Source organism: Trachurus trachurus (assembly GCF_905171665.1).
Source record: "Trachurus trachurus genome assembly, chromosome: 1".
Classification (NCBI taxonomy): Eukaryota; Metazoa; Chordata; class Actinopteri; order Carangiformes; family Carangidae; genus Trachurus; species Trachurus trachurus.
Window position 1 is genome coordinate 33,808,778 of NC_139891.1, and position 16,368 is coordinate 33,825,145.

General features: G+C 44.4%; 1 protein-coding gene across 1 annotated transcript; it reads left to right on the forward strand.

The window, feature by feature from the left end:
• Window positions 1–1,030: 1,030 nt before the first annotated feature.
• On the forward strand, window positions 1,031–10,884 carry dla (deltaA; the record flags this gene model as incomplete). The annotated part of the gene is made up of 11 exons (XM_083975033.1): window positions 1,031–1,102; window positions 1,255–1,635; window positions 2,028–2,088; window positions 2,339–2,596; window positions 4,290–4,350; window positions 5,142–5,272; window positions 6,388–6,557; window positions 7,305–7,521; window positions 8,429–9,296; window positions 10,218–10,326; window positions 10,879–10,884. The coding sequence occupies 11 exons, from the start codon at window positions 1,031–1,033 to the stop codon at window positions 10,882–10,884; spliced, it is 2,334 nt and encodes a 777-aa protein (XP_083831159.1).
• Window positions 10,885–16,368: the final 5,484 nt, after the last annotated feature.

Sequence of the window (16,368 nt, forward strand, 5' to 3'; positions counted from 1 at the left end):
GAAAAAAAAACTGCCTTTGTAGGGCAGAGCAGCATAAAGTTTGTCAGTGTGAGTGAATGAATCTCAAGTTTCCACCTTCAACGACTTCAACGAACGAACGACTTGGATGTGGATGTGTTCATGTTTCCTCTGCCACACACACACTTTCTCTCTCTCTCTCTTTCTCTTTCACACCGAGGTCTTTGTTCCTCCTCTTCTTCCTCTTCTTTTTCTTCACCACACAACTTCTCCTCTCCTCTCTCTCTCTCCTCCTCTCTCAGATACTTCCACAGCTCCTCCGTCGTGTTTCTGTGTTTCTGCCTCTGACGCCGCTCGGATTCTCCCATTGTGGAAGAGTTGCATGGGCCAGATTGGGAGGAGGAGGGTGTGTGTGTGTGTGTGTGTGTGTGTGTGTGTGTGTGTGTGTGTGTGTGTGTGTGTGTGTGTGTGTGTGTGTGTGTGTGTGTAGTGTAGAGGGGGGGTTTGTCCATTTGCATGTTATTACCATAGCATGTGTCAGGCCGTATATAACCGGCTGCAGGCGGCCTCGGCTGCAGACAGAGACACAGTGGAGAGAGCAGAGAGGGGACAGAGTGGAGGAAACATGTTGGACCAGTGACAAACACACACCGAGACCTTCACATTCACACACTAAGCTACAACTACACACACTTCCTCTCGATTGTCACTTTTTCTTCACAAGGAATCATCTTTTTTTTTTTTTTCCTAATTTTCTTCGTCTTCCTTTTACGCACTGGATTAACGGAACTTTCTAACGGGACTGGAGGAGAGGACTGCTGCTGTTTTGTTCCTGTGGTTTTCTTTTATATATTATTTATTTATTCTTTTTTCTCTACTTTTATTTTGAAAGGTTTTTTTTTTCTTGGAGGGGGATCTATCCTCGGGACATGAGAGACAGAAAACTGACCGCGCGCCGCTCGATGCATCTTGTTCCTGCGCGGGTCTGAAGAGGAGGAGGAGGAGGAGGAGGAGGAGGAAGAGCAGCCCGAGACTCTTTACCTTCATTATTTATTTATTTATTTATTTATTTATGATGTATTTATTGAACATGGGCCGCGTCCTCCTGCTGAGCGCCGCCGTCATGTCCGTGTTGCTGTGCCAGGTAAGAAAAACTCCCAACTCTTACTACTACTAGTTTCTTTCTTCCAAACAATGAACCATCACCACCTCCTCCTCCTCCTCCCTCCCTCCATCACTCCATCACAACACGCTCAGTCAGCTCCATCATGTGTGTGTCTATGTGTGTGTGTTCAGGGTTCCTGCTCCGGAGTGTTTGAGCTGAAGCTGCAGGAGTTCCTCAACAAGAAGGGCGTGCAGGGCAACAAGAACTGCTGCCGGGGTGGAGGGGGTGGTGGTGGTGGTGGTCTGGGTCTGGGTCTGGGTCTGGCCTCGTCCTCGTCCTTCCAGCAGCAGCAGCAGCAGCAGCAGCAGCAGCCGCAGCAGCAGTGCGAGTGTCAGACCTTCTTCCGCATCTGTCTGAAGCACTACCAGCCCAACGCGTCGCCCGAGCCGCCCTGCACCTACGGCGGCGCCGCGACGCCGGTGCTCGGCTCCAACTCCTTCCAGGTGCCGGACGTCATCCCGGAGAGCGGCTTCACCAACCCCGTCAGGATCAACTTCGGCTTCACGTGGCCGGTGAGTTAGGACCCCCAACGCTTAATGGACAGTATGAATGAATGAAAATGAATGAATGAATGAATGAATGAATGAAAGGCAGAGAAAGAGAGAGATCGCGCCATTTTCTTGGGTATAAACTCGTGCGTAAAGACGCGCAGCTCCAAGCAGCAGCAGAGCGCGCAGACAGTTTGAGTGCAGGTGTAAAGTTTCAGCTTTGTGAGTCGGTGTGTGTGTGTGTGTGTGTGTGTGTGTGTGTGTGTGTGTGTGTGTGTGTGTGTGTGTGTGTGTGTGTGTGTGTGTGTGTGTGTAAAGGGCTCCTCACGCGCCTCGGGCCCCAGCTTGATGTTATCCCCGCTGGCCACCTGTCCCCTGTCTCTGTCTCTGTCTCATGAAGCCATTTGTCTTCCCAGGGGACATTCTCCCTGATCATCGAGGCCTTACACGCAGACTCCAAAGACGACCTCTCCACAGGTAGGACACACACACACACACACACACACACTTACACACACAACCACACACACATTTACACACACAACCACACACTTTTTCCTAGACAAATAACTAAGTCCAGTTGCTTTCGATTTAACCTCCTTAGAGATACTATGACCTGGACAAATGAGAATATGCACAGGCTTACTCAACACAACCACACACACTTTCTCTCCATCTCTCCATCTCCATCCATTAACCCCTTCCTTCCCTCCCTCCCTCCCTCCAGAGAACCCGGACCGTGTGATCAGCACCATGACGACGCAGCGGCACCTGACCGTGGGGGAGGAGTGGTCCCAGGACCTGCACACGGGGGGCAAGACCGAGCTCAAGTACTCGTACCGGTTCGTGTGCGACGAGCACTACTACGGCGACGGCTGCTCGGTCTTCTGCCGGCCCAGGGACGACGCCTTCGGCCACTTCACCTGCGGAGAGCGCGGAGAGATCGTGTGCGACGCCGGATGGAAGGGACAGTACTGCACCGAGCGTGAGTTAGGAATGAATGAATGAATGAATGAATGAATGAGTCTGTGTGTGTGTAGTTATACATATGTGAGGACCAGTTTGAGTTTAAACCATCAAAGTGGGGACATTTTGGAGAAAGTGAGGACATTTTGGCCGGTTCTGTTTGAAGGTTAAGACTTTATTATAACCAGGTTATTATTATAATTAGGTTTAAGTGAGGTTAAGAGTGATGGTTAAGGTTATAGGCATCTGTTTTGGATGGTTAAGGTTAGGTTAAGGGTAATAGCGGCTAAAGGGAATACATTATGTCAATGGGTGTCCTCGCAATTAGCCATACAAACATGTGTATGTGTGTGTGTGTGTGTGTGTGTGTGTTTGGGTAAGAAAAAACAATATCAAGATTTTTTTTATTTATTTTAGTGAGAGAGAGAGTAGGAAAGTCCATGTGTGTGTGTGTGTGTGTGTGTGTGTGTGTGTTGGGTTTATATTCAGACTCTGTGAGTACCGTTAGAAGGAAACTTACGCGCCTCCTCCCCCCATGCTTTTCCCTCTCTCTCTCTCACACACACACACACACACACACACACACACACACACACACACACACACACACACACACACACACACACACACACACACACACACACACACACACACACACACACGACCACTTGATTTATTCTAAGGAAAGTTTTTTGGGGGAATAATCTCACGCGTGCCATAAATTTACATGCTACCTTCCAATTCGTTACTGTGGGAGTGGGCCGGCCGCTGATTGGCCGAGGCGGGGGAGGTATTGTTTGAAGTGGGCAGCTGCCGGCAGAGAGGAGACAATGGAGCAGCTGTCGCGCGCTGGCAACACACTCGCCAGCTGTCCACTCTTATCTGCCCCAATCCGAGACATTAAGGGGAGTGTGTGTGTGTGTGTGTGTGAGTGTGTGTGAGCGCACAGAATGAATAAAAGAGTTTTGACCCGCAGCGAAGAAGGAGAAGAAAAAAAGAGGGTGGTGGTGTGTGGTGGGGGTCTCTCTCTCTCTCTCTCTCTCTCTCTGCAGCACACACACATTCACACACTCCCTCCTTTGTCTCTAAACTATGTTAAGCAGAAAATTCTTCCATGGTGATTTGATTGAGTTTTAGGGAACAGCCAACGTCTTCACTGCAAAAACTCAAAATCTTACCAAGAATATTTGTCTTATTTCTAGTCAAAATGTCTCATTTCTAGTCAAAACTAATCTCATTCTACTTAAAATAAGACTCATCACATTAAAAAAGTAGCTTGTTTTCAGACACTTTTTAACTTTTTTCAAGCATATTTTCACTTGAAATAAGTAGAAAAATCTGACAGTGGAGCAAGTTTTTCTTTCTTATTACAAGCACAAAAAACTTGCTTTCACTGGCAGATTTTTCTACTTATTTCAATTGAAAATTAGTTTGAAACAAGTAAAAAAATATCTAAAAACAAGTTAATTTTTAGGTGATGAGTCTTATTTGAAGTGGAAAGAGGTTTGTTTTGACTAAAATTGAGACATTTTGACAAGAAATAAGACAAATATTCTTGGAAAGACTTTGAGTTTTTGCAGTGCTCCATCCCTTTTTCTGTTATTTTATTTATTTTTTTGGGAGTTTGTAAGAAGTTGAACTTGTTGAAACCAAAGACTTTCTGTTGTGTTTCTTCAGTCTCACTAACAACAACATGTTTTCTCTCTGTGCAGCGATCTGTCTGCCCGGCTGCGACGACGAACACGGCTTCTGTGAGAAACCAGGAGAGTGCAAGTGAGTTTTCGATTGATTGATTCAATTTATTGTCATTACACACGTTAAAAAACAAGGCAACGAAATGCGATTCGCATCTGACCAGAGTGCATACATGTGCAGTATGATAAAAAAAAAAAAACATACATACAAAGTGCACAGGGATTATACATATAAGATATGTAAGCTCCTATACAGATGTGCTATGTGAATGTACAGTAGTGCAATGATGAGTGTCATTGAGGTGGATGTGGTTGGTTCAGTGAAATGAGTGCACTGTAAAAACTGCAAAATCTTACCAAGAATATTTGTCTTATTTCTAGTCAAAATGTCATTTCTAGTCAAAACAAATCAAAATATACTCAAAATAAGACTTGCCACATAAAAAGTAGCTTGTTTTTATTCACTTTTTTACTTCTTTCAAGCCTATTTTCACTTAAAATTAGTAGAAAAATCTGATAGTGGAGCAAGTTTTTCTTTCTTATTACAAGCACAAACAACTTGCTTTCACTGGCATTGGATTTTTCTACTTATTTCAAGTGAAAATTTGTTTGAAACAAGTGAAAATGATCAAAAAACAAGTACATTTTTAGGTGATGAGTCTTATTTTAAGTAGAAAAAAGATTAGCTTTGACTAGAAATGAGACATTTTGACAAGAAATAAGACAAATATTCTTGGAAAGTTTTTGCATTTTTGCAGTGTGTATGTGTGAGGGGAGTTGACCCCCTCGTTAACTCATTAGTTCATTCATTCATTAGTGTGATGCACAAGTTCTGACCGGTGCTCTCTCTCTCAACAACAACAACAACAGGTGCAGAGTGGGGTTCAAAGGACGCTACTGCGACGAGTGCATCCGCTACCCGGGCTGCCTGCACGGGACTTGCCAGCAGCCGTGGCAGTGCAACTGTCAGGAGGGCTGGGGGGGGCTCTTCTGCAACCAAGGTGAGACTATAGCTGCTGCTCTACATCTACATCTACATCTAGAGCTGGTTTAAGGTGTTTTGTTTTGTAGAACTTAATCTGGTTCAAGCAGCTGGACTGGTTTGAGATCCAGCTGGTCGAAGTCGAAGCAGCTGCAGATGTTTAATGGGCTCTATGCACACAGCTCCACTACTTCCTGAACTTAATGCTGCTCCTTTGTTTCCTGTCTTAGATTATTGGACAAACTGATTATTCCAGGTGTGTCTGAGTAGTCACAATGGCCAGACACACCTGGATTAATCAGTTTGTCCAATAATCTAAGACAGGAAACAAAGAAGCAGCATTAAGTTCAGGAAGTAGTGGAGCTGTGTGCATAGAGCCCATTGGTCTCAGTGAAAAGTTAAATAGAAACGTAGAGCGGCATCATGCAAAAAGCTTGGGTACCCCTGGTCCAAAATGTCTGTTAATGTGAACAGTCGAGCAGCAAGATGATCTCTAAAAGACTTGAAGTTACAGATGATACATTACATTCCCTTCACATGTTAAACTATATTATATTATATATTCATCAAAATGACAGAAAAGGAAAAGGTTTGTCCACCCTGCATAGTCTGATACCTTGGTCAAAGTTATTGGAGAACTCAAGTCTCCTGGGTTTCCCATTCTGTTGCAGGCTGCTGCTTTGTTTCTGTTTTTCACTCTTAAACTGTAGAAAACTAAAATAACTCACTGATATTGATTGAAATAATGAAGAAAGAGTGTTTCATGTTTAACTGTCTGCCTTTGGGAGATCGTTTCTTCTTCCACTTACTTGGCTGCTGAGCTGTTCACATTAACAGACATTTAACAGGACAAAGGGGTGCATGGCCAAACTTTTAGCATGATGCCACTGTATGATGATGTGTGTGAGAGGAAGAAAGAGAGAGAGAGAGAGAGTTACCAAGACGCCAAAATAAAAGCATCAACACTCCAGAGCAGCAGCTGTTTCCAGATAAACAGCAAGAAGAGAGAGGGAGGGAGGGAGGGAGGAGGACACAAAGACATCCTGTCGCTGCTGCTGCTGCTGTCGTCCATTCGCCATGTGTTGTTGTTGAGCTGTAGCTAATCCACATGTGCCGCCACATGTGTCTCTCCAGATCTCAACTACTGCACCCACCACAAGCCCTGCATGAATGGAGCCACTTGTAGCAACACTGGCCAGGGCAGCTACACCTGTTCCTGCCGGCCCGGCTTCACCGGCGCCAGCTGTGAGATCCAGGTCAACGAATGCGCTGGAAACCCCTGTCGCAACGGAGGAAGCTGCACCGTGAGTGTTTTCATTACGCATTTCGCTCTCCTTCTTCTTGCTTTATACAGGGTTCCTACTGTAGCTACACATTTGAAATTTCCAAATTCCATACTTTTTCCAGACCCTAATCTCCAGACTTCTCGGTAAAAGAAGTAAATAGATGTGCATAATATTTAAAAAAAGCATTCAATTTATCTTGTTTTCATTATTCTGAATGTGTATGCCATTATGCAACCAAATAATTTCCAGGATATTGTAGACAAAATAGTTAACCCAAATAACTTCAGATGAGACCAAACCAAGATAAGATGAATAAAATAAATATATTTCCATTATCACTTTTATGTTATGTGTAGGGACTACAGATGGAAATTAGCTGGGAACTAAATCTGGTGCAACCATCTTTTCATTTTTTCCTTTAAATGATTAATGTAATTGCACATTGTCCCTTATTAAACTAATAAACTAAACTAAACTAAACTAAACATACAATAGTTTCCATTTTCCATACTTACCAGACCTGGAAATGTATAAAATCAAATTCCATACCTTTCCATGCTTGCGTAGGAAACCTGTTTATACTATATAGATGCTTGGAAGTAGAGATGAGCCGTGTCCAGATGTTATTTTGGGGGCAGATGTTTGATGTTTGAGCCACAGATTTCAACAAACCTCTGTCACATCACATCATGTTCAGCTCAGACTGAGAGAAAAGACATAAAGAAAAAAACGCCAACGCTTGTTCTATTTCCCCCTCCTCCCAAGGATTTGGAGAACACATATACCTGCACTTGCCCTCACGGTTTCTATGGCAACAACTGCGAGCTGAGCGCCATGACGTGCGCGGACGGGCCCTGCTCCAACGGCGGCCGCTGCGCCGACAACCCCGAGGGAGGCTACTTCTGCCAGTGCCCGACCGGCTACGCGGGGTTCAACTGCGAGAAGAAGATCGACCACTGCACCTCCGCCCCCTGCTCCAACGGTAACACACACACACACACACACACACACACACACACACACACACACACACACACACACACACACACACACACACACACACACACACACACACACACACACACACACACACACACACACAGACACAGACACACACACAAATGGACCGAATCTCCTTGTTGTTTACATTCTACTTCCGGGTAGAAAACCAGCACGAAATTTGAATGAGATCAATAGTAACAAACGAGAGTTTAGCTATATCATATTTTTCACGCCCTATCACCGTTTAGACAAATCTGAAATGATTGAAGAAACATTACTATTTCTGTGTGTGTATTTTGTGTTGCTATGTGTTGTATTTATTCAGTTTTGGGGGAATCACGGTGTCTAGAAAGCATCAGTGGCTCAGCTGGCAGGGGACAGCTAACGGTAGCTAAGCTAACAGCGGTAGCTAAGCTAACATCAGGACGTCAGCTGTTAAAACCCTCCCGTTGTCGGACACGACATGAAACTACTCCAGTTAGCTCAGTCATGTTGGAACTCAGATATCCGCTGGAGAAAATATTTTTTCATGGAGCGTTTATTGAGTCACTGAGTTATTAAAGTTAAACAGGTAGCTAACCGTTAGCCCGGCTAATCTCTGATAACCATGACTAATTACAAAAACGTGCACACGTAAATAGTAATGTTTGTCCAATCATTGGTTTTATAGACTTTACAAACATCAGATTAGTCTAAACGGTGATATAGTGAAGTGAAAAATGAGATATATAGCGAAACTCTTGTCCGCTACTATTGTTCTCATGCTAGTTTTCTACCTGAAAGTAGTTGTAAACAACAAGGCGATTCGTTCTTTACACACACACACACACACACACTCTGAGCTGTTGGACCAATCACGAGCCTCCCTCCCTCCCTCTGTCCTTCAGGCGCTCGCTGCGTGGACCTGGTCAACTCCTACCTGTGTCAGTGCCCGGACGGCTTCAGCGGGATGAACTGCGACCAACGCGCCGGCGACGACGAGTGCTCCCTCTACCCGTGTCAGAACGGCGGCACGTGTCAGCAGGGAGGAGGCGGAGGCGGCGGCGGTGTCGGCGGCGTTGCCACCACCGGCTACACCTGCACCTGCCCGCCCGGCTACACCGGCCGCAACTGCAGCTCGCCGATCAGCCGCTGCGAACACAACCCGTGCCACAACGGCGCCACGTGCCACGAGAGGAACAGCCGCTACGTGTGCGCCTGCGTGCCGGGCTACGGCGGCAGAAACTGCCAGTTCCTGCTGCCCGAGCACGCCGCGATCCGGGGGACGGAGGTGCCGTGGATGGCGGTGGGCTCGGGCGTGGCGCTGGTGCTCCTCTTGCTAGCGGGCTGCGCCGTGCTGGTCGGGTTTTTCCGCTCCAAAGCCGGCCAGCGCGGCGGCGGCGGTCCGATCGACGCGGCCGGCGGCGAGGGAGAGACGATAAACAACCTGACGAACAACTGTCACCGCGGCGGCGACAGAGACCGAGACCTGGCGGTGAGCGTGATGATGCCGCCGCCGATGACGCCGGGCGTGAAAAACATCAACAAGAAGATGGACTTGTGCAGCAGCATTGACCCCGATGAAGGGTCGTTACCGGGGAGAAGCAGCAGCTACAAGAGCCACCGCCGCCACGCGCCCGCGGACTACAACCTCGTACAGGAGGTGAACTACGAGCAGGCGGCGAAGGAGGCCATGCTAGAGGCGGCGTGTGAGGACAAGTGCCAGTCGCTGGACTCGTTTGAGTTCGAGGAGAAGCGCAGCAAACGTTTAAAATGGTGAATATAAAAAAAAAAAAAACAGAAAAAACGTTAACACTTTACTTGAATAGGTATTCATTCATAAGATTGACATAAAACTGTCATAACCATGACATAACAGCTGTCATAAACATCAATGAATACTTATGACAAAGTTTTTAAAGTTTGGCAATTAGGTCTGCTATGACAGTTTTTTTTTTTTTTGGAACTTTTTACTTTTCATTTTTCCACAAAAACAAAACATTCACTGACATAGGACCATATGAATTGAAATACAGGTAAATAAACTGCAGTAAAAATACCATAAAGAGAAATCGCACAGAGTTTAGTTTAGTTTATTATTACGGGACAGTGTACAATACCATTAATCAAGAACAGAGAAGAGATGGTTGTACCAGATTTAGCCACTAGGGCTAATTTCCATCTGTAGTCCCAACATAAAACTCACAATACAATCACAATAAAATACGGGGAATAAATATTTGCACCAAAGGGAATAACAGCCGTACAATATCAATCTTAGAGATGTATGACAGTCTTATAATAACCCATATTCCTCCATTAGTCCTCCAAATAGAGAGTAGGCTAATACAGTTCCACCTTTGTTCAAAAGTGTTGCTATGACAGTTTAAATTGTCTTTATGTCAAGTTGTCAGAACAAAAAACATCTCAAATAATGTCAACTTTGCATTAAAAGTGACATAACTTACCGAGTGACACGTAACGACAGCTGTCATAAGTATTCATTGATGTTTATGACAGCTGTTATGTCATGGTTATGACAGTTTTATGTCAATCTTATGAATACCTATTCAAGTAAAGTGTTACCAAAAAAACATAAGAAAAAACAAAAGCAAAAAATGTTGAGGTTGAGTTTTTGCGGCGTGTGAGCGATGTCACTAACGTTTCTCTGTTTATTTCTGTTTTCTCTCCTTGAAGCGACGCGTCAGAAAAGAAAGCTCCAGAAATGTCTGCATGTGCGGACACAAAGTACAAATCTGTGTTTGTGATGTCAGAAGAGAAGGACGAATGTATAATTGCAACTGAGGTGAGTTCACTGACCTCCGTAAAACCCCACACTGCAAAAACTCAAAATCCTTCCAAGAATATTTGTCTTATTTCTTGTCAAAATGTCTCATTTCTAGTCAAAACTAAACTCTTTTCACTTAAAATAAGACTCATCACCTAAAAATGAACTTGTTTTTAGATCATTTCCATTCGTTTCAAACAAATTTTCACTTAAAATAAGTAGAAAAATCTGCCAGTGAAACAAGTTTTTTCTGCTTGTAATAAGAAAGAAAAACTTGATCCACTATCAGATTTGTCTACTTATTTCAAGTGAAAATAGGCTTGAAAGAAGTAAAAACTGTTAGTCTTAAGTCTTAAAACAAGCTACTTTTTAATGTGATTAGTCTTATTTTAATTATAATGAGATTTGTTTTGACTAGAAATGACATTTTGACAAGAAATAAGACAAATATTCCTGGTAAGATTTTGAGTTTTTGCAGTGCACTCTCGGTCTCTTTCTTAATAATAATAATGTGACGAAGAAAAAAAAACACACTCTAACCTGTTGTGTCTCTCTGTGTGTGTGTTGCAGGTGTAACGAGCCAGCGCTGGGCTGCCCGTTGCTCATTTGCTCTATGGGAGAGTTTTTATGCTCCTTCAGATGCTGCTCTAACCCTGGGGGGGAGGTGTCCCGCCTTGAGACTGCTGCTGATACTGAGACGTTTAACTGATATTCAGAGTGAGCTGGTTCTCTACTGGAAACTTAAAAAAGGCGCAAGGCAGCGGCGGCCTGTGGGATGAGAAGAACTGGCGGGTTTTTTATTGTTTTTTTTATTATTATTTTATTAAAAAAAAGGAAACGGTTTAAAGTAAACCGGCCACTTAGCTTTCTGTTCTGCCTTCTGTCGGGGGAAAAATGAAATAAAAGTATATGAAAGGAAGGAACGTGGTCGTCGGTGACACACGATGCTACGATTTCAAGTTGTTTGTTTTGTTTTTTTTTGCAACATTTGCACCCGGGCCTTTTCTCTAACCCACACGCCGTTGCTGAGCGCAGGAACTGCATCAAACGGTGGATGTTTGGCCATACTGGCCTGTTCACATGGGCGACATGTGGAGACTGTATGTATACTTGATCACTGTGTTTAAACTGAAGTGCGTTTTCTTCTTCCCCCCTAAAGCCCTCCAAAACCATTTATAAATGATGATGATGATGATGATGATGATGATGATGACATAGTATTGTTCATTATTTTATTATTTTTTCCGTTTTCTTTAATGTTTTTTTTTTTTTTTTCAATTGGGACATATACTTTTGTCTTGATTTAAAAAAAGAAAAGAAAAAAAAAACACATTGGTTTTTGATACGGATTGTCCTTTTTGTAAAATAAAGAAAAAAGAAAAACAAGAAAAAAGTTATGATTTAAAATTATGATTTAATTTAAGTTAATTTAATGATTTTGTGTTATTTTTATTTCGTATTGTATATTTGTGATTGTTTGTTATTATGATTATTTAAGTTGCTTTTTTTATATGATATTTGCAAAGGCACTTCAGGTCGATGGGACTTTTTTTTTTGTTTTTGTTCTGTTTTTTTTTTTATAAGAAAATGTTATTTAAGAGGGATTGTACTGTACAAATTGTTATGTTACTGTCTCCTTTACCATTTTTGAATGAAGGAATTAGCCAAGACTATTTTTCCAAATAAAAATATTGCTAAACATGAACTTTTAATCTCGTCCAACTTTTTTTTTTTTACATTGTTGTTGTTGTTGTGTGGAAACCCCGTCTCTTTCCTTTTCGGGGTCCGTGAGCAAAGTTAATCAGTAACATCTGTTGTCTTCCCCTGGCGACCCCATAGTGGGGCTTTTTCTATGCCCACACTGTTGGCTACTGCCAGAAGTTGAAAGTGTCTCCCTGGAGACGAGAAAGAGGGATGAGGGAGGAGGGTTGGTGGGGGGGGGCGAGGGGTCTCTCTCCATTCAGAAAAACAACAATGTCCCTTCGCTAGATTTACCACCAACACCACCTCCTATTTTTTCCTTCCTAAAGAACGAGTCAGGTAATTCATGGCTCTGTGGATTTTCACTTCCTGTTTTCACAAGTAGAAGAGGCGACGACGTCTTTAGTGGCTTTTTTTTGCTAATAAACCGAAGCAACTGGAGCTTTTTTTTATCTTCTTACTAACAAAACAAACTTTACATTAGTGGATTTACATCTCACTATTATCATCGCCTCTTTAAATCCCCCTCAGCTTTTATTCTTCTTCTTTTTTTTACCTCCTTAATTGCCCCCCCAACAAAGACGCCGATTGTGTTTTTAGACGACAAATAACTGTAAATCATCAGTCGGTCCTCTGTGCTCGCCTGCTTGGGGTTTATAACCCCGTGGCATTATGGGAACAGACTTCGGCAGGGCAGACAATGATGGAATTGACAATGGGGCACACAAAAGGGCCACCCTTGGGAGAAGCCTGCGTGTCCCTCGGCATGCTGGGAGAAAAAAGAGAGTAACAGGAACAGATGTTGTTGAGTAACAGATGCCTTCTGGCCAGAGTTCAGCCACGAAGCAGCAGCCAGACCTTCAAAGGCTCAGAGGCTGCAGGACAAAACAAAACATTAAAAAAGATTATCAATGGGCTTTCAGGAAAATACAGCTTTTATATATATGTATATATATTGTCCTTCTGATGAATCTGTGGTGGAGTTTGAGAAATGGCGAGGAGATACAAGAGAGAGACATGAATACAGACAAAGAAGCTACAGTGAGAAGGAGAAGAGTTCAATCAATCTGAGGGAATAAAAGATGGAGGAAGTACAAGCAGCGTCTCAGGGATCAATAAAAAACATTGTTCAACATGACATCACTCAGCGTCTGTGTTGCAGCTGCCACAACAACACAGTGCTGCTAACACAAAGGCTGTGTCACAACACACACACACAGTCTGGTCTCTATGACTTCAGGGGACATTATATAATTGATTTACGTTTCCATATGTTGCACCTTGTGAGAGCGTTGATCCATGAGACGATCTATTTGAGGTTTTATGAATTAAAAAACATCTCAGAGTAGTTTTCCATCTCCTCTCTCAGCTTCTCTCTGGAGCTCTAGTAACAACAGGTTGGTGTCAGCCAATCAGAATTTTAAAAAATAAAAATGAAAAAGCAAAAAAGTTCAGATAAAAACACTCAGAGAAACCAGATTGTTTAAGTTGTTGTTGGATGGTGGGTCCAGGTGGTGAGGGGGCGGGGCTTTGGGTGACTGCTTTGTTGTAACATCATAAAGTGACAGGAAGTCCTAGGCCCAGTTTCTGAATACAGGCTGTGTGCATTTCTCTGTGGACTGAGGCTTTGATACTTTCACAGTATTAATATAGAACATAGAGCTGCTTTATAATCACACTACACATGGACATCTACCTTTATACTGTATGGAGCTTTAATACAAACATCTAGCTACCTTTATACTGTATGGAGCTTTAATACAAACATCTACCTTTATACCGTATGGAGCTTTAACACAAACATCTACCTTTATACTGTATGGAGCTTTAACACAAACATCTACCTTTATACCGTATGGAGCTTTAACACAAACATGTACCTTTATACTGTATGGAGCTTTAACACAAACATCTACCTTTATACTGTATGGAGCTTTAACACAAACATCTACCTTTATACTGTATGGAGCTTTAACACAAACATCTACCTTTATACTGTAGGGAGCTTTAATATAAACATCTACCTTTATACTGTATGGAGCTTTAACACAAACATCTACCTTTATACTGTATGGAGCTTTAACATAAACATCTACCTTTATACTGTAGGGAGCTTTAACACAAACACCTACCTTTATACCGTCCATCCTTCTGTCTTCTTCTGCTTATCCGGGGCTGGGTTGTGGGGGCACCAGGGATGCCCAGACTTCCCTCTCACCTGACACCTCCTCCAGCTCTTCTGGGAGCATCACAAGGCGTTCCCAGGCCAGCCGAGTTTCTTGTCCAGGAGGCATCTGATACAGGTGCCCGAGCCACCTCGGCTGGCTCCTTTTGATGTGGACGAGCAGCGGCTCTCCTCCGAGCTCCTCCCGAGTGACAGAGCTCCTCACCCTATCTCTAAGGGAACGCCTCACCACCCCGCAGAGGAAACCCATTTCGGCCACTCGTGTCCGAGGTGTAGTTCTTTCGGCCATGACCCAAAGTTCATGACCATAGGTGAAGGTATAGGAACGTAGATTGACCAGAAAAACAAGACAGACCGGTACACTGACTGACTTACTGCGGCCGCTGCACTGATCCATCTGCCAATCTCTCGCTCCTCCTTCCCTCACTCGTGAACAAGACTTCCTCTACTTGAGGCAAGAGCTCTCCTCCGACTTGGAGGCGCAAGACACCTTTTTCCGGTCAAAAACCATGGCCTCGACCTTGGATATGCTGATTCTCATCCCAGCTGCCTCACGCCCCAAGTACATGCCAAAGGTCCTAGCTGGAAGGAGCCAAGAGGATGAAATCATCTGCAAAAAGCAGAGATGAGATCAGTGGCTCCCGAACCGGACCCCCTGCGGCCCCTTGCTGCGCCCTGAAATTCTGTCCATAAAAGTAATGAACAGAATCGGTGACAAAGGGCAGCTCTTCTAGGGTCCAACATGCACTGGAAACAGGTCTGACTTACTGCCGGCAATGTGAACCAAGCTCCTGCTCCTGTCATACAGGGACCGTACAGCCCTTAGCAAAGGGTCTCGGACCCCATACTTCTGAATACCACGAAGGACACTGTCGAATGCTTTCTCCAGGTCTACAAAACACATGTGGACTGGTTGGGCAAACTCCTACAAACCCTCAAAGTACCCTGTGGAGGGTATAGAACTGGTCCAGTGGACAGTGGAAGTAAGGGATGCTGGTGAGCTGAAGGAGGAGTCCTATTGAGCCTGGTTGGCTCATGGGACCCCTGAGGCAGCTAGCGGGTATCTGCACGGGTACCACTAGGCCAAGCGTGCTGCAGCTTGGGCGGTTGTGGAAGCCACGGAGGAGGACTACCGCTCAGCCTCTAAGAAATTCTGGCTAACCGTCCGGCACCTCAGAAGGGGGAAGCAGTTCTCCGCCAACACCATTATGGTGGAGTCGGGGAACTGTTGACTTCAACTGGGGACATTGTCGGGTGGTGGAAGGAATACTTCAAGGAACTCCTCAATCCCACTGACATGCCTTCCACAGAGGAAGCAGAGGCTGATTCATCCATCACCCAGGCTGAAGTCACTGAGGTAGTTTGGAAGCTCCTCAGTAGTGGTCTCTGGACTGGCAGACCGGGGTGGTGGTCCCTCTATTCAAGAAGGGGGACCCAAGGGTGTGTTCCATCTTTTGGGGGATCACACTCCTCAGCCTTCTGTCCTGGGACAGTCTATTCGAGGCAAGGCAAGGCAATTTTATTTGTATAGCCCATTTTTACAAACAGTTTGTCTCAAAGGGCTTTACATGGCATCATAAACAACATCCTCTGTCCTTAGACCCTCACATCGACTGAGGAAAACTCCATGGAAAACCCTTTTAACAGGGAAAAATCGGAGAAACCTCAGGGTGAGCAACAGAGGAGGGATCCCTCACCCAGGACGGACAGACGTGCAATAGATGTTGTTACAGACAAGAAAACAGTTTACAGTTTATGTCACAGAATGTGCGAATTATGGAAATGTTAGCAGGAGTTGATTAGGGGACTGGCAGACCGGGTGGTGGTCCCTCTATTCAAGAAGGGGGACCCCAAGGGTATGTTCCATCTTTTGGGGGATCGCACTCCTCAGCCTTCCTGGGACAGTCTATTCAAGGGTACTGGAGGGGTGAAATCAACTGATAGTCGAACCACGGATTCAGGAGAAACAATGCGGTTTTCGTCCCAGTCGTGGAGCACTGCCCCTTATGGGGTCTTTTCTGGGCAAATTGAATCGTGGGCATATCCAAGGGGCTTCATCAGTTCGTACGCAACAAGTTTCACTAGTTGGTCCAACTAGTGCGGACTAGTGAAACATCTTCCCAGACAAATAGTCTAGTCAAGTCAAGTCAAGTTGTTTATTTGTCCCAACTTGG